This window comes from Ovis aries, chromosome X, assembly GCF_016772045.2.
Source record: "Ovis aries strain OAR_USU_Benz2616 breed Rambouillet chromosome X, ARS-UI_Ramb_v3.0, whole genome shotgun sequence".
Classification (NCBI taxonomy): Eukaryota; Metazoa; Chordata; class Mammalia; order Artiodactyla; family Bovidae; genus Ovis; species Ovis aries.
The window spans coordinates 99,301,038-99,318,905 of record NC_056080.1 but is presented as its reverse complement, the minus strand read 5'-3'; the positions used below and the strand labels follow the sequence as shown (position 1 = coordinate 99,318,905).

The 17,868-nt window shown below is 40.8% G+C and overlaps 1 protein-coding gene across 1 annotated transcript; it reads right to left on the bottom strand.

Annotated features, from left to right (window-relative positions):
* Positions 1-307: 307 nt before the first annotated feature.
* Positions 308-3,137, bottom strand: LOC132658808 (integrator complex subunit 6-like). Its single transcript, XM_060407990.1, has 4 exons — positions 2,912-3,137; positions 1,278-1,403; positions 780-873; positions 308-407 (listed from the first exon to the last, which is right to left on the bottom strand). Exons 1-4 carry the CDS (start codon positions 3,084-3,086, stop codon positions 308-310), a joined length of 495 nt encoding a protein of 164 aa, XP_060263973.1. The 5' UTR covers positions 3,087-3,137.
* Between the last annotated feature and the right edge of the window lie 14,731 nt (positions 3,138-17,868).

Here is a 17,868-nt window from a genome sequence, read left to right as displayed (position 1 = left end):
TACCAGCTACACATGGTGACATGCTGAAGAAACCAGAACTGTAACAGTATTTACTGGATGATTTAATAACACCCCCACCTCAGGTGAGAAGACAAACAACAAATTATTCATTCAAATAAAATGCTTAGGGCAAATGCCCAGTTTTACTAACAGAAATTTATAACATTAAATTTCCAATGCTTTTTCTTAGCCTCTGGAGACAATTTTGTTAAGCAAATACATGCTGAGAGGCTTTAACAACATTCTATTCCATTCCAGAAGATGGCAATCTGGTCATTATTTCTTATTGATCATGACGATAACAGGATTATATGCTTAGAATGCAAATGTCTTTGTTGAGAAAATGGTCAGAATCTATTTTTTCTAGTATTATCTTAAGGTGCTTGATTAAGTGCCCTCTTTTAAATCTGAAAATAAAGAGACAAGTCATTAACCAAGAGACATGCAAAGAAATTATCATGTAGGAGCACTGTAGGAAACAGAAAGAGGAGCTTGATTTTACAAAAGAATATGAATGGACCCTGATGGTAAGAGACAATCCAGCAAATACAGAGTGTCAACTGAAGTTCAAGGCCCAATCACACTCTGGTGAGAAGGGGAGCTTGGAAGAATGAGATGGACTCAGATAATATGAACCTAAATAAGTATGGAGACAACTTTAACTCTCACAAAGGACTTGGGTCCGAGAAATACCTGGCAGAGCTGTACCCAACCCTCACCCCAGCACTGCATTGGGCCCAACTCCTTAAAAACAATGGAGAGTTCTTCTTTACACTCACCTTGCTGCTTCCTTGATGGCAAATTCAACAAATTGTTTCCTTACATCTGGAGGTCCTTGCACTTCTTCAAGCAATTTGAAGATTTTTTCATATTCTGAAAATATTTTAAAAATAAACTTTCAGTAGTTCTCAAATATAAAGTTGAGTTAGAATTCAGTCTTGGTGTATCCAATAAACTCATTAACCATTCTTCAAAAACTAGAATGTTATACAATATATGTGTTTTTAATGTTTAAATCAAGATACCTGAATATATCTAATAATAAAACTTTTGTAAACAATAACTAAGTAAGAGTAAAAAAGGAAAAGAAAAAGAAAAAAGGGGAAAAAAGAGAAAAATATGTTATAACATTTTAGTCAAACTATAAAGGAATCATTCTAAATTATGTGAAAGCCCATTTCTGGGAACTAATGAGCCTTAAGAGATATGTTCAATCTATTTTAAATCACAAAATGAGAGTCTTCCAATGGTATGATAGAAACTGTTATACAACATACTTCGTCCAAACTGTCGAATTTCCTTCCTTAACTGATGTTTTATATCAGCACTGGTTTCCTCTAGACATAATGGTGGTTTTGGGGGCATCATTCCAAGTGGAGACATTGCGATGGCTTTTTGGTCATCTGTAGAGACATAGCTGGTAATGAGTCCTCCTAGAGGGCATTACTAGAAGGTTTGTGAATCAGCCCACCTCGGCTGAAGCTAGTTAAGTCACTGGATAGAGCATCTAATTGGTTGGGTGGGATACCATCTCCTACCATATTCATAAGCTCTCGTGGAGCGGATTTTGAGAAGAAGCCATGAAGTGGGGGTATGACCACTTTCCCTCCCCTCCTCATGGATATTGTGAATGACAAGGCTTCTGGAAACCTAATATAGAGATTGAACTAAAATTAGGTGTCTTACATCAACCCTACATGGACATTCATGTGCTCCTCAGTTTCTAAAATTATTTATTTCGTAGTAGGAGAATAGACCACAGAGAAATCTCAGAACTGAAAAATTCTCAGGAGTCAGTAAGTTCAAAATGAGCAAGTGAAATAATTATAGTTTGAATTTGTGTTAGGGAAGAAGTAAGCTGGGATGGGACAGAGAGCAGGAGCTGGAGGAGGAGAGGGCCAGCCTGTGCACAAACACAGAAAGACTTCCAGGCTGAGGTAAGGGCGTACACAGGGCCCTGGGGAGGGGACTGGCCAGGGACGACAGAGCAGAGGACAAAGGCAGAGAGACCAAGGAGGAGACATTAGGACATGCATTAGGAGAGGATGGCAGGGCCAGGGCATGCAGAGCTGGTGGACCAGAGTCAGCAGTTCAGACTGTGCTCTAAGTGCCTAGTAAAGGCGATAATGAGTTTTCAGTATGGATGCGGCACACATCCTGGTTTCCGTGTTGACATGATCACTTCAGATGCAGATCAGAAAGTGGGCTGGCAGAGGGAAGCTGGAAAATAGGGACATGGGTGAAGAACTTATACTGTAGTAGCTTGGTGAGCAATTCAGCATGTGAACTAAGGGATAGAGAAAAATGGTGGGATTTGAGAATAATTACAATGTTTGGAGGGAAAAAGGCAGAAAAAAGAATGAAAAAGTACATCCAATAAAGAGGAAAAAACCAGCAGGCTGTGGAGTATAAGAATCAAAGAATTTTTCTGTAAAGGAGTGGTTGAACATACGTATCAAATGTGGCTGAGAAGGTTTCCCTGGTGGTCCAGTGGTTAACAATCTGCCTGCCAATGCAGGAGACACAGGTTCGATCCCTGGTCCAGGAGGATCTCACATGGCACAGAGCAACTGAGCCCATGCACCACAACTATTGTGCCTGTGCTCTAGAGCCCACGTGCCACAAGTACCGAAGCCTGTGCTCCACAAGAGAAGCCACTGCAATGAGAAGCCCACACACAACTAGAGAGTAGACTCCCCTCACCACAACTAGAGAAAGCCTGTGCACAGCAATGAAGACCCAGCACAACCAAAAATAAACAAAATTATTTTTAAAACGTGGCTGAGAAATCAACAGCAGTGTCAACCAAAACTGGTGACCCTAATGAGATTAGCTCCAATGGAGTAGGGAAGGCAGAAGCAGACTCTCCTGGGTAAGATCACAAAGAGGAGTTGAGGATAAGTATCCTCACCATCTTCCATGGACACAGATGAGGCCCCAAGATGGGATTCTCCATCTCCTGTTTGTTTCATTGACGGCAATGCCATACTTGACCTCTTAGATGAGGAAGGACTTCTGGGCTCTCCATGGTGTTTCTCTAGTGTTTTAGGCTCTACAGCAAACTCCTCTGGTTCATCAGTCATCATTTCCTGAAAACCTCAATAAACATACTCCGTTAATGATAAAAAGTACCACTAAAAATTGCATTCTACATATATATAAATGTGAGTATACACAACATGCATTTACATCATTAATATGAATTTTATTATGGGTCAAGGTTACCATGCCCCAACAGGCTACTCTCAGGAAAAGCAACCTATTTTTAGTCCAGTGAAAATGAAAAAAGGAGGAAGGTAACATGAGTATAGTTCAGAGGCAAACACTGTACATGATTAACCATGATGCTTGTGGAATGAGTGAATCTCATTAGCTAGAATTGAATAAACTCATGATTACCTCTTTGAGAAAATATAAACCATTCTGTCAACCATTATTAGGAGAAATAATTTCATTTCTTTTCCCTATTTGATTTAAACTCATCACTAACAAATATTGAGTGAAACTTTACAGACTGCAACTTGTAGATGGTGAAGGTAAGAGTAGTAGGAATATTCAATCCACCCACTTCCAATAGCACAGAGGTTCAAATGTCAATCTCAGAGCTACATGACAGGCACTACTCAACACTGGTGGTAGATAAAGATGAGATGTCCTGGTATGAAATATTAACTTAAAGTTCTTATCACCCAAGGATAAACCCGAGAATGTGCAACACTGTTATTTTAATAAAGTCATGATAAACATCTTTCTGAACCATTTACATTTCTCATTAAAGAGGATTGCAAAGGGGGAAGTTATTTTCATGGTTTATTTTATACCAGTTGGGTTCTCTTCTGGGCTTCCAGGGTGGCTCAGATGGTAAAGAATCTGCCTGCAGTGCAGGAGACCAGGTTTCGATCCCTGGGTTGGGAAGATCCCCTGGAAAAGGGAATGGCAGCCCACTCCAGTATTCTTGCCTGGGGAATTCCATGGACAAAAGAGCCAAGCAGGCTACAGTCCATGGGGTCACAAAGAGTTGGACACAACTGAGTAACTAACACTTCCACTTCACTTTCAGGTTCTATTCTAATTGCTTTACATTTACTAATTTATTTTTATCTTCCAAGATGCTAAAATTTTGGCAAAAACTCGGGGACAAATTAACAAAGCAAAGATTTTGGGTTAAGGCGGAACCAACATTTGCAAAGATTCCTGTAATTGGTGGGATGTCTTGGCAGTAGAGGAGCTTTCCCCCAGGTCAAAAGCAGTCAGCCTTAAATAAAATCTGTTAATCAAAATCTCTGTACTTGGAAGAGTACTGCCTTATGAAAGAGTTGAGATGAGTAAAGGAGGTGGCTAGCATTTAGAGTAGCCAAAAAGAACATGAATGTAACTGAAATCTGTACAATAAGGCCCCATGTGGTGTGTTCAACGATGTTTTAAAAGGGAACTAGAAAAACAGGATGAATAGTGAAAATAAATTTCAGTCTGCTTAATACTACTACTCACTCCAATACTGATATGCTTATATATCAATCCATCCCGCATGAGGTTTCAGAGTGTGAATCCATCCTTCCGAGAATTATCATTCCCTAGGAAACTACAGAAATTGCATTTTGAACCCAAACTGCTGAAGGTCAGAGCCTGGGCTAAACTGTTGAATGTTGACCAGCACAGGAGGCTTAACAACCCTCAAACACGACTCCAAGCCCAAAAGAGGAGTTCATCACTCCCTTGGTTTCTTTATGCTCCTGCCAGGGACCTCACATTGGATCTGCTTATGTAGAAGCAGAAAGTAACACCTCTCTAAGAGCTTTTCTCCAGTCTCTGCACTGTGCAGTTTCAGCACCAGAGGGGAGCTTTGGTAGGCAGAATTTCTTAAAGCTGAGATAAGAGTATAAAAAGAACACTGACTTTTTATGATGACACTCTAGCCTTTCATAATATTCAACGTTAAAAGTGGTTTTGTTGAGGCTTCCCTGGTGGTTCAGTGGTAAAGAATCTGTCTGCCAATGCAAGAGACCCAGCTTGATCCCTGGTCCAGAAAGATTCCACATGCAGCAGAGCAACAACTTGTGTGCCACAACTATTGAGTCTGTGCTCTACAGCCCAGAAGCGACAACTACTGAGCCCACTTTTCCCAACTACTGAAGCCCACTTGCCCTAGGGCCTGTGCTCTTCAATAAAAGAAGCCACCACAATAAGAAGTTCATGCATTGAAACTAGAAAGTAGCCCCGGCTTGCTGCACCTAGAGAAAAGCCCTCATAGCAACAAAAATTCAGCACAGCCAAAAAAGTAAAGTAGTTGTTAGAATGACTGGTGATTTTCCATTTTTTTTTTCCTTTTTCCTTTCCACAGTGAACATTGGTCCATCTATGTGGTTTGCATAGATGCTTTCAATTGCAGGAGCAGAACACTTCACCCATTTTGGCTAAAATGATACAACAGTTCAACACACACCTGAAGATTAGCTTTATGTGAGGCTTAACCCTCAAGAGCCTAGTCTCTTTCCATCATTCCCATCTGTTTTCTTTGATGCCACTTTCATCCCATTCAGAGGCTCCTGAATTACATGCTACTTCAATCATATCTAGCAGGAAAAAAACAGGTATGTACTTGTCCTAGCATTCCCAGTAGAAGTCCGAAGATTTACTGTGACTGGACTTTTTAGTTCACATTCTTATACTTGAATCAATTACTATGGTAAAAGAGGGAATTAGAATGTGCTGATTTCCAAAGCCCAGTTCAAAAATGGTAAAAAAAAAAAAAAATCCGAAGTATGACATTTGAAAAACACTAATAATAACATGGAGAAACCTCAGGTAAAATTGATTTAGGTTACATTTACCCATAAATAAACAATACTAAGAATGAAAAGGAGACATGCCATAGATCCATTAGAAGTTTTCTTAATGGAGGGCATACTATGAATGACTTCATTTCAGATTTTAAAACTGAGATGAACTAGACATACCTATGGAAAAATAAAACTTGCCAAAATTTACCAAACAAGAAATAGAAAATCTGAGTGCTCCTGTATCTGGTAAAACTATGAATAAAAAAAAAAAAGAAAAACCTTATTATCCAGAAAGCATCCCTGAGGAGTCGAGGAGGACAAACATTTAGGAGGACCTAACACCAGTTCTAATAAACTCTTTTGGAAAACAGAAAATAGGGGACTAGTTTTCAACTCATTTTATGAGGTCAATATAAAGCTGATACAAACATCTAACAAAGACATTAGAAGAAAGGAAAACTACAAGTCAAAATCTCTTCCTTGAAAATAGACATAAAAACTATAAACCAAAGATTAGCACACATACCCCCTTCAAAAAAAAAAACTGATGAAAAAGATATACACCAACATGGTGTAATATACACCTTAGGAAAGGCAAGGTTCAAGTCAAATTCAAAAATCACTCAGTGTTGGACTTCCCTGGTGATTCAGTGGTTAAGAATCCTCCTACCGAACCCTGTTACACTGTTCATGGGAATGCAAACTAGTACAGCCACTATAGAGAACAGTGTGGAGATTCCTTAAAAAAACTGGAAATAGAACTGCCATATGACCCAGCAATCCCACTCCTGGGCATGCACACCAAGGAAATCAGAATTGAAAGAGACATGTGTACCCCAAAGTTCATTGCAGCACTGTTTACAATAGCCAGGACATGAAAGCAACCTAGATGTCCATTGACAGATGAATGGATAAGAAAGCCGTGGTACATATACACAATGGAATATTACTCAGCTATTAAAAAGAATGCATTTGAATCAGTTCTAATAAGGTGGATGAAACTGGAGCCTATTATACAGGGTGAAGTACGTCAGAAAGAAAAACACCAATACAGTATACTAACGCATATATATGGAATTTAGAAAGATGGTAACAATGACCCTATATGCGAGACAGCAAAAGAGACACAGATGTAAAGAACAGACTTTTGGACTCTGTGGGAGAAGGCGAGGGTGGGATGATTTGAGAGGGTAGCATTGAAACATGTATATTACCATATGTGAAATAGATTGCCAGTCCAGGTTTGATGCATGAGACAGGGCACTCAGGGCCGGTGTACTGAGATTATCCTGAGGGACAGGATGGGGAGGGAGGTGGGAGGGGGGTTCAGGATGGGGGACACATGTACACCCATGGCTAATTCATGTCAATGTATGGTAAAAACCACTACAGTATTGTAAAATAATTAGCCTCCAATTAAAAATGAACAAGAATCCTCCCCTCAATGTAGGGGACACAGGTTTGATCCCTGCTGCAAGAAGGTCTCACATACTGAGGGAAAACTAAGCCCATGTGCCACAAGTACTGAGCCTGTGCTCTAGAACCCTGGAGCACCAACTACTGAAGCCCGCACACCCTAGAACCTGTGCTTCACAACAAGAGAAGTCGCCACAGTGAGAAGCCCACATACCACAACTACAGAGTAGCCCCTGCTCTCCACAACTAGAGAAAGCCCTCACACAGCAGTGAAGACTCAGCACAGCCAAAAAGAAATAAATAAATCATTTTAAAAAAGCAGTGTTAACCACATTAAAAAAAAAAAAGAAAAATCATATGATCATTTTTAGAGAAGTTTTTTTTTTAATTTTATTTTTATTTATTTATTGGCTGCACTATGCAGCATGTGGGATCTTAGTTCCCTGACCAGGGATTGAACTGGTGACCCTGCAATGGAAGTGTGGAGTTTTAACCACTAGATCACCAGGGAAGTCCCCACATGATCATTTTTAAAGATGAGTCCAGTGAGTCCAAGTTCAACATCTACTCATGATTAAAAATTATCAGTAACTCAGAAGAGAAGCTAGTTTCCATAACCTAATCAAAATCTTACAGCAAAAAGCCATATGTTTAAAGAAAAAAAATCCTATAGCAAATATTATACTTAATGGTGATATACCAAACACTTTCTACCTGAGTTTATAAACAAGACCAGGATGCCTATGTTCAAAAACATATGGAGGTGCTAAAAAGTGCAGTAGCACCAAAAAACACAATAGCTATGAGGTTTTCAAAGGAAGAAGTAAAAGTGTCATTATTCACAGATGACATTTTTCTACACATAGAATAGTCAAAAGGATGCAAAATTGAGTTAATCAATGAATGAAGCCAAGTGACTTGATATAAAGGAAATACTAAATAAAAAACCTAGTATTTCACTATAATACTAAAAATAATTAGAAAGAGAATTTGAAATACCACTGAAAATAGTATCAAGAACATAAAATGCCAAGAAATTAATGAAAGAGGTGCTAGAGCACTATATGTAAAAATACAAAACATCACTGAGAGAAAAGACTTCAGTAAATGAAGTGAAATAATTTTTGAATGGATTGGAAGACTTGTTATTAAGTCATTGTCATTTTTTCCCAAAATGATTATTACAATCATATTTAAAATTCCATTATGTTAGTTGTGGGGAAAATCTTCAAGCTGATAATAAAATGTATAAAGATATTAAAGGGCTGTGAACAGTCATGACAATCTTTAAGAAAATGAACAAAGTTGGAAGACACACAGAATCAGATATGAGATTTACTATAAAGATATAGTATTTTTAAAACATGTGGTATTGGAGCAAGGATAGGCCAATTTTTTTTTCACCAATGAAAGAGGACATAGAATATATATTTTTATATAGAAATAAATCTGGAAATATACAATTGCTAGATTTATGACACTGCAAGCCACAACTCAATGTGTAAATGATAGTTCATTTAATAAGTTTACTTGATAACTACAGGGAAAAAAATAAACCTTGACTCTTACCACATTCAATTCTATAAAACATTTAATTGAGATTAATACAAGATCTAGAAGAACACTTAGAATGTGATCTTCATAGTATAGGGTAGGCAAAGGTTTTTAAAGGTATAAAAGCACTAACCATCAAGAATAAATTAAGCGGACTTAAGTTTCCCATTTATCAAAAGACACATTTAAGAGTGAAAAAGAAAACTAGTTCTAGAAGATACTAAAAAATGTTATATATTTAAGTATATATACTCATGTCTATATCTCAAAAGATAGAATCCAGAATATATGCAGAACTACAAATCATTTTTAAAATAAAAAGATATCAATAAAATATGGGTACAAAACCTAAAAATCTACTTCACAAAGACATACGTGAATAGCCCCGCTAAAACCATTATTCGGCAGAAAATGCAAGGTTAGACATAATGAGAGTTCACTGCACACACACCAGAGTAGCTGAAATTATAGACTGACTTTATAACAAGTGTTTTTGAGCATACGGTTGAACTTGAATTTTCATACATTGCTGAACCCAGATTCCCACACAAATGCCCAAGGCCATACTTGAAACTTTAAAGAACTTCCTTAAGGCTGAGGCACAGAAATCATAGGAAAAGTATCCCACCCCACGGCTGAGCCAGAACAACCGAGTTCCACCCTAGTTTCAGAGCACCCTCGGAATAGCACCCCCCTCGGTTGTGACGGCACCTAAGTCCTCCCAAGATGGAGACAAGCGCTCCCACTAACAGTCCCCACGGACAACGAGCAGATCACAAGGAAAAGCTGCCTCATCAAAGCAAAGACACACAGTCCAAGCACAACTGCTCCCCATGCTGATCTGAGCACCTGAGAAAAGGCTCTCGCCACTGAAGGAAAGCCCCCCCAAAAGAGAGGGACCCACAGCCCTGAGGTAACACACCCAGGAAACGTCTTCACTCAGGGCTGGGACAGCCGCCAAGAAGCACTCACCCCCTCTGCCCCAGCTTCCGCGGAAGCATCCCTTCACTCGGGTGAGGAGAATCACACAGGGAACTGTCCCAGAACTGAGCAGGAGCTCCAGGGCCAGCCCTGTCCCCGACAAGGCTGAACTAAAGCATCTGAGAAATGGCATCTCTCTGGGCTGAAGCCAGCCCCCAAGGCAGTGTCTCCCCAGAGCTGAGGAGGTCCCCTAGGAAGGGCTCCACCCTGGATGTAGAACACCCAGGTACAGGCACCCTCCGAGGCAGAAAGAAAGCCCCCGAGAAAGAATCCACATTCCTGCTTATCAATCCTGACCTTAATGGAGGAGCCCGGAAGCAACTCACAAAAGGGCAGTAAATGTCAAGGCTTCACAGGTGTAACTTTCTAGAATGTACCCTGGGCAGCTGCCGGAAATAAGTTCTCCTCAGGTGTCTGGGAGGGAAGTACGTTCTCCTCAGGTGTCTGGGAGGGAAGTACACTAGGAAGTGTCTCACCAGAAGCAGATGTGTTACTGCCTGCGAGGACTCAAGGGAAGCCCCTGACCATATGTGCTACTGGCGACATCTCTACATCACTGGGCACTGGAGAGGCTGCCGCCTAACCCTGAGCAACTGAACAAGTGGCCTAGAACCCGGAGCCAGCTTCCGCTCCACCACCCCGCAACCCCGCCCCGCAGCCCTACCTCTGGCGCCCTCTGCAGGCAGACTTTTGTGTCCGCTTCCGCAAGAAAAAAAAATTAAAGGAACCAGACCCACTTTCACAGGTCAGGCCAAAAGGGTGACTTTGAAACTGAGGGAGTAAGTCAGTACTAGCACACTATAGTAACAGAAAAAGAGAAAGGTTATATGGTCATCCTAATTGATGCAGAAAATATATGTGATAAAATGCAGAAAATATCCGTGCTGCTGCTGCTGCTGCTGCTGCGTCACTCCAGTCATGTCCGACCCTGTGGGACCCCATAGACGGCAGCCCACTAGGCTCCTCTGTCCCTGGGATTCTCCAGGCAAGAATACTGGAGTGGGTTGCCATTTCCTTCTCCAACGCATAAAAGTGAAAAGTGAAAGTGAAGTCGCTCAGTCGTGCCCGACTCTTAGCGACCCCAGGGACTGAAGCCTAACAGGCTGCTCCATCCATGGGATTTTCCAGGCAACAGTACTGGAGTGGGGTGCCATTGCCTTCTCCATGAGGAACGATTAAAAGCATTTAAGAAGGGGGTCTATCAGAAATCTACAATGCAGTTATTCCTAGGGGAGAAACAGTTGAAGGACTCCGTGTAAAATCAAAACAAGACAGAATTGCCCATTGTCATCCTTTCTATTCAACAGTACAATACAGGATTCCTCCCTTGAACTTTTAGGCAGAAAGTTCAGGCTCTTCACACAGCAAAGTCTCAGACTATTGAATTATGGACAAGTCCTGAGAATTGTGGTTTTTCAAGGAGTTGTCAGGCACCTAAAATGTGACAATCCTCTGAGAATGGAGTTTTGGGGAAGCTCCAAACCTTTTCCTCCCCCTTCAGTGGCTGATATATCGCCACTTTTTAAAGAAATCATAATTGTGAGTCTTTTTGATTTCCAAGGGTCCCAAGGAGCAGAAGAGATGCTGGGAAGAGGACCATTTAAAACACCACAAAGTTAGCTGTTATGATTGCTTTATTATTGTTTTTCTGTTGCTAGTGTTGTCTTAGCCATTGTTCTTGAATAAATGCTATTCAGATTTTTACAAGTGCTTTGTTAATTACAAAGTTCTAAAACCCTTTATTCTGACAATATCTGCCAGTGTCTTCATTACTTTTTAGGGGTAGTAAATTTTCAGAAGTTCTCCCTTCACAGATCAAGAAGTGCCTGTTCCTATATGCTGCATTTCAGTCCAGGTATAAATCCAAGAAATCAAACTGTATATTATTTACAGAATCTTTTTCTTCTAGAAGCAAACTAACATGTGGTGCTTATGTAATTGTGCACAACTGTCTACAACCAGGACTTGTTTCTTTAGTCAATTAGTTGTAGAAAACTCCACATAAGGATATGGTGTGGCATCAGAGAGTATATGTTTTTATTGCTGCATAAGAAATTATCTCAAGGGGGCAGCCCTAAGATGGAGGAGGAATAGGACAGGGAGACCACTTTCTCCCCCATAAATTCCTAAAAAGAACATTTGAACGCTGAGAAAATTCCAGAAAACAACTTCTGAATGCTGGCAGAGGACATCAGGCACCCAGAAAGACAGCCCATTATCTTCAAAAGGAGGTAAGGACAAAACATAAAACATAAAAAGAGAGAAAAAAGAGTTAGGGATGGAGACCCATCCAGGGAAGGGAGTATAAAAGAGGAGAAGTTTCCAAACACCAAGAAACCCTCTCTCACCGGTGGGTCTGTGGGGAGTTTTGGAATCTCAGGGGGCAACATAACCGGGAGGAAAAATAAATAAATAAACCCCACAGATTATGTGCCTAATGACAACTCGCAGCAGAGAAGTAGCCCAGACACTTGCATCCACCACCAGAAAGCCGGGGGGGGGGGGGGGGGGGGGGGGGGGGGCGCTGAACAGGAAGGGGCGAACTGCATTGCTTAGGGTAAGGACCAGGCCTGAATTCCCTGAGGGCAATCTGAGGGAGCTAATGTGAGATACCAACCCAAACTGTGGGATAGCCAGAGAGAGAGAACAAAAGAACGAGAGAGAGAGAGAGAGAGAGAGAGAGAGAGAGAGAGAGAGAGAGAGAGAGAGAGAAACTATCCTGCAAAAAGCCCTAACCTAAGGCACTGCTGGGCCCGCTCACCGAACAAAGGACTGAGCGAATATCAGAGGAGAGCTAGCCGGCTGCGGGCCGGCCCAACCCCCGCTGGAGGCAGGGAGGCAGGTGGGCAGCAGCCAGAGCCAGAAAGGGGCACTCTCGGCCCCAGAGATGGCATCTTCTACCAAACTGTGAGCAGGCTCCCAGTTGCTAAGCAAGACTTCTTGGGATTCTGGACGGTTGACACTCGCCAGGAGGGTTGCAGCCAGAGATCAGTTTCCCAGAAGAGACACACAGCACACCTGAGATGGCGTGCCTATTGCATACCCAGGAAACTGAGCAGCTGGGATGGGGAAGGCAATAAGATGCACCCCACTCCCTGCCCAGGAGAGAGTGCGCTCACCAAGCACTTGGTCACCTGAGCTGCTCGGACCTGGGAAGGGCAGAAAATGCAGGCCCAACTGAGTCAGCGCCCTTGTGGAGTACCTGAGAACCTGAACCTGAGCAGCTTAGACCTGGTAAGTGCATGCAACCCAGGGCCCGCTTTAGACAGTTCGCCTGCAGAACAACCTGGAGCCTGAGCAGTGTAGACTGGGAAGGCACACACTGGGGCAAACCCAGTGTGGCCAAGACACTGCGAGCACTCCCCACACATGCCAATGATATTTGTTTGCAGTGCTCCTCCCTCCCCACAGCACAACTGAACAAGTGAGCCTAAATAAGTGACCACCTTCGCCCCCCTTGTGTCAGGGCAAAAATTAGACACTGAAGAGACCTGCAAACAGAAGCCAAAATCAACAGAGGGAACCACTTTGGAAGTGACAGGTACAACAGATTAAAACACTGTAGTTAGCACCGACTACATTGGAAGGGGCCTATAGGTCTTGAGACGTATAAGCTGGAACAAGGAACTGTCTGAAACTGAACTGACCCCACATTGCCCACAACAGCTCTAGAGAAATTCCTAGATAAATTTTTACTATTATCATTTTTAAATTTAAAAAATCTTTTTTTATTTTTAAGTCCTCTATTACTCCTTTAATTTTCATTTTTATAACCTACTATTACCTTGCAAAAAAAAAAACCCCTATTTTTAAAGCAAACTTCATATATATATTTTATAATTTTTGTGATTTTGTTTTGTTTTTTTTTTTCATATTGTATTTTTGAGAGTCTAACCTCTACTCTAGATTTTGAATCTTTGCTTTTTGGTATTTGTTATCAATTTTGTACCTTTAAGAATCAAATATTTGGTACCCATTTTTACTTAGGAGTGTGATTACTGGCTTGATTACTCTCTCCCCCTTTTGACTCTCCTTTTTCTACCCCAGGTCACCTCTATCTCCTCCCTCCCCCTTCTCTTCTCTAACCAACTCTGTGAATTTCTTTGTATGTTCCAGGCTGTGGAGAACACTTAGGGAACTGATTACTGGTTAGATCTGTCTCTCTCCTTTTGATTCCCCTTTTCTCCTCCTGGTCACCTCTATCTCCCTCCTCCCTCTTCTCTTCTCCATGTAACTCTGTGAACCTCTCTGGATGTCCTTCACTGTGGAGAATCTTTTCTCCATTAAACTGGATGTTTTATCATCAGTGCTGTATGGATGGAGAATTATTGAGGCTACTGTAAGAATAAGACTGAAAACCAGAGGCAGGAGGCTTAAATCCAAAACTTGAGAACACCAGAAAACTCCTGACTCTAGAGAACATTAATCGACAAGAGCTCATCCAAATCCCTCCATACCTGCACTGAAACCAAGTTCCACCCAAGAGCCAACAAGTTCCAGAGCAAGACATACCACACTAATTCTCCAGCAACACAGGAACATAGCCCTGAGCATTAATATACAGGCTGCCCAAAGTCACACCAAACCCATAGACACCTCAAAACTCACTACTGGACACTACATTGCACTCCAGAAATAAGAGCTCCAGCTCCACCCACTAGAACACCGACGCAAGCTTCCCTAACCAGCAAACCTTGACAAGCCACTCGTCCAACCCCACCCACAGGGAGGAACCTCCACAATAAAAAGGAACCACAAACTTCCAGCATACAGAAAGGTCACCCCAAACACAGCAATCTAAACAAGATGAAAAGGCAGAGAAATATTCAGCCGTAAAGGAACATGATAAATGTCCACCAAACCAAACAATAGAGGAGGAGATAGGGAATCTACCTGAAAAAGAATTCAGAATAATGGTAGCAAAAATAATCCAAAATCTTGAGAAAAAATGGAGTTACAGATAAATAGTCTAGAGACAAGGATTGAGAAGATGCAAGAAAGGTTTAACAAGAACCTAGAAGAAATAAAAAAGAGTCGATGAATAATGCAATAACTGAGATCAGAAGCACTCTGGAGGAAACCAACAGTAGAATAACTGAGGCAGAAGATAGGATAATTGAGGTGGAAGATAGAATGGTGGAAATAAATGAAGCAGAGGGGAAACAAGAAAAAAGAATTAAAAGAAATGAGGGCAACCTCAGAGACCTGTGGGACAGTGTCAAATGCTCCAACATTTGAATCATAGGAGTCCCAGAAGAAGAAGACAAAAAGAAAGGCCATGAGAAAATGCTTGAGATAATAGTTGAAAACTTCCCTAAAATGGTGAAGGAAATAGCCACCCAGTCCAAGAAACCCAGACAGTTCCAAACAGGATAAACCCATGGTGAAACACAACAAGACACATATTAATCAAATTAACAAAGATCAAGCACAAAGAACAAATATTAAAAGCAGAAAGGGAAAAACAACAAATAACTCACAAGGATAACAGCTGATCTTCCAATAGAAATTCTTTAGGCCAGAAGGGAATGGCAGGACATACTTAAAGTGATGAAAGAGAAAAACCTACAGCCCAGATTACTGTACCCAGCAAGGATCTCATTCAAATATGAAGGAGAAATAAAAAGCTTTACAGACAAGCAAAAGCTGAGAGAATTCAGCACCACCAAACCAGCTCTCCAACAAATGCTAAAGGATCTTCTCTAGACAGGAAACACAGAAAGCGTGTATGAACTCGAACCCAAAACAACAAAGTAAATGGCAACTTACTGGGATCATACTTAATCAGTAATTACCTTAAATGTAAATGGGTTGAATGCCTCAACCAAAAGACAGAGACTGACTGAATGGATACAAAAACAAGACCCCTATATATGCTGTCTACAGGAGACCCACCTCAAACCTAGGGACACATACAGACTGAAAGTGAAGGGCTGGGAAAAGATATTTCATGCAAATGGAGACCAAAAGAAAGCAGGAGTAGGAATACTCATATCAGATAAAATAGACTTTAAAATAAAGGCTGTGAAAAGAGACAAAGGACACTACATAATGATCAAAGGATCAATCCAAAAAGAAGATATAACATTTATAAATATATATGCACCCAACATAGGAGCACCACAATATGTAAGGCAAATGCTAACAAGTATGAAAAGGGGAATTAACAATAACACAATAATAGTAGGAGACTTTAATACCCCACTCACACCTATGGATAGATCAACTAAACAGAAAATTAACAAGGAAACACAAACTTTAAATGATACAATGGAACAGTTAGACCTAATTGATATCTATAGGACATTTCACCCCCAAAAAATGAATTTCACCTTTTTCTCAAGTACACATTGAAGCTTCTCCAGGACAGACCACATCCTGAGCCATAAATCTAGCCTTGGTAAATTCAAAAAAATTGAAATCATTCCAAGCATCCATCTGACCACAATGCGGTAAGATTAGATGTCAATTACAGAAAAAAAAAAAACTATTAAAAATTCCAACATATGAAGGCTAAATAACACGCTTCTGAATAACCAACAAATCACAGAAGAAATCAAAAAAATAGATCAAAAAATGCATAGAAACGAATGAAAATGAAAACACAGCAGCCCAAAACCTATCAGTTCAGTTCAGTTCAGTCGCTCAGTCATGTCCGACTCTTTGTGACCCCATGGACTGCAGCATGCCAGGCTTCCCTGTCCATCACAAACTCCCGGAGTCCACCCAAACCCACATCCATCCATTGAGTCGGTGATGACATCCAACCATCTCATCCTCTGTCCCCTTCTCTTCCTGCCCTCAATCTTTCCCAGCATCAGGGTCTTTTCCAATGAGTCAGCTCTTCACATCAGGTAGCCAAAGTATTGAAGATTCAGCTTCAACATCAGTCCTTCCAATGAACACCCAGGACTGATCTCATTTAGGAAAGATTGGTTGGATCTCCTTGTAGCCCAAGGGACTCTCAAGAGTCTTCTCCAACACCACAGTTCAAAAGCATCACTTCTTTGGCACTCAGCTTTCTTTATAGTCCAACTCTCACATCCATACATGACCACTGGAAAACCATAGCCTTGACTAGGCGGACTTTTGTTGGCAAAGTAATGTCTCTGCTCTTTAATATGGTGCCTAGGTTGGTCATAACTTTCCTTCCAAGGAGTAAGCGTCTTTTAATTTCATGGGTGCAATCACCACCTGCAGTGATTTTGGAGCCCAGAAAAATAAAGTCAGCCACTGTTGCCACTGTTTTCCCATATATTTGCCATGAAATGATGGGACCAGATGCCATGATCTTAGTGGGACACTGTAAAATCAGTGCTAAGGGGAAGGTTCATAGGGGAAGGTTCATAGCAATATAGGTTTACCTCAAGAAACAAGAAAAAAGTCAAATAAATAACCTAACTCTACACCTAAAGCAACTAGAAAAGGAAGAAATGAAGAACCACAGGGTTAGTAGAAGGAAAGAAATCTTTAAACTTAGGGCAGGAATAAATGCAAAAGAAACAAAAGAGACCATAGCAAAAATCAACAAAGCCAAAAGCTGGTTCTTTGAGAGGATAAATAAAATTGACAAACCATTAGCCAGACTCATCAAGAAACAAACAGAGAAGAATCAAATAAACAAAATTAGAAATGAAAATGGAGAAATCACAACACACAACACAGAAATACAAAGGATAATAAGAGACTACTATCAACAACTATATGCCAATATAATGGACAACTTGGAAGAAATGACAAATTCTTAGAAAAGTATAACTTTCCAAAACTGAACCAAGAAGAAATAAAAAATCTTTACAGACCCATCACAAGCATGGAAATTGAAACTGTAATCAGAAATCTTTCAGCAAATAAAAACCCAGGTCCAAACGGCTTCACAGCTGAATTCTACCAAAAATTTCGAGAAGAGCTAACACCTATCCTATTCAAACTCTTCCAGAAAATTGCAGAGGAAGGTAAACTTCTAAACTCATTCTATGAGGCCACCATCACCCTAACACCAAAACCAGACAAAGATGCCACAATAAAAGAAAACTACAGGCCAATATCACTGATGAACATAGATGCCAAAATCCTTAACAAAGTTCTAGCAAATAGAATCCAACAACATATCAAAAAGATCATACATCATGACCAA

What these genes read in the sequence shown, in the direction of transcription:
- LOC132658808 (XM_060407990.1), bottom strand. Translation starts at nt 3,086, where the DNA reads ATGATGACTGATGAACCAGAGGAGTTTGCTGTAGAGCCTAAAACACTA. An exon ending in ATCTGTGTCCATGGAAGATG is followed by an intron (nt 1,404 to 2,911) that starts GTGAGGATACTT and finishes ATGTCTCTACAG; the next exon opens with ATGACCAAAAAGCCATCGCA. An exon ending in AATTCGACAGTTTGGACGAA is followed by an intron (nt 874 to 1,277) that starts GTATGTTGTATA and finishes AAATATTTTCAG; the next exon opens with AATATGAAAAAATCTTCAAA.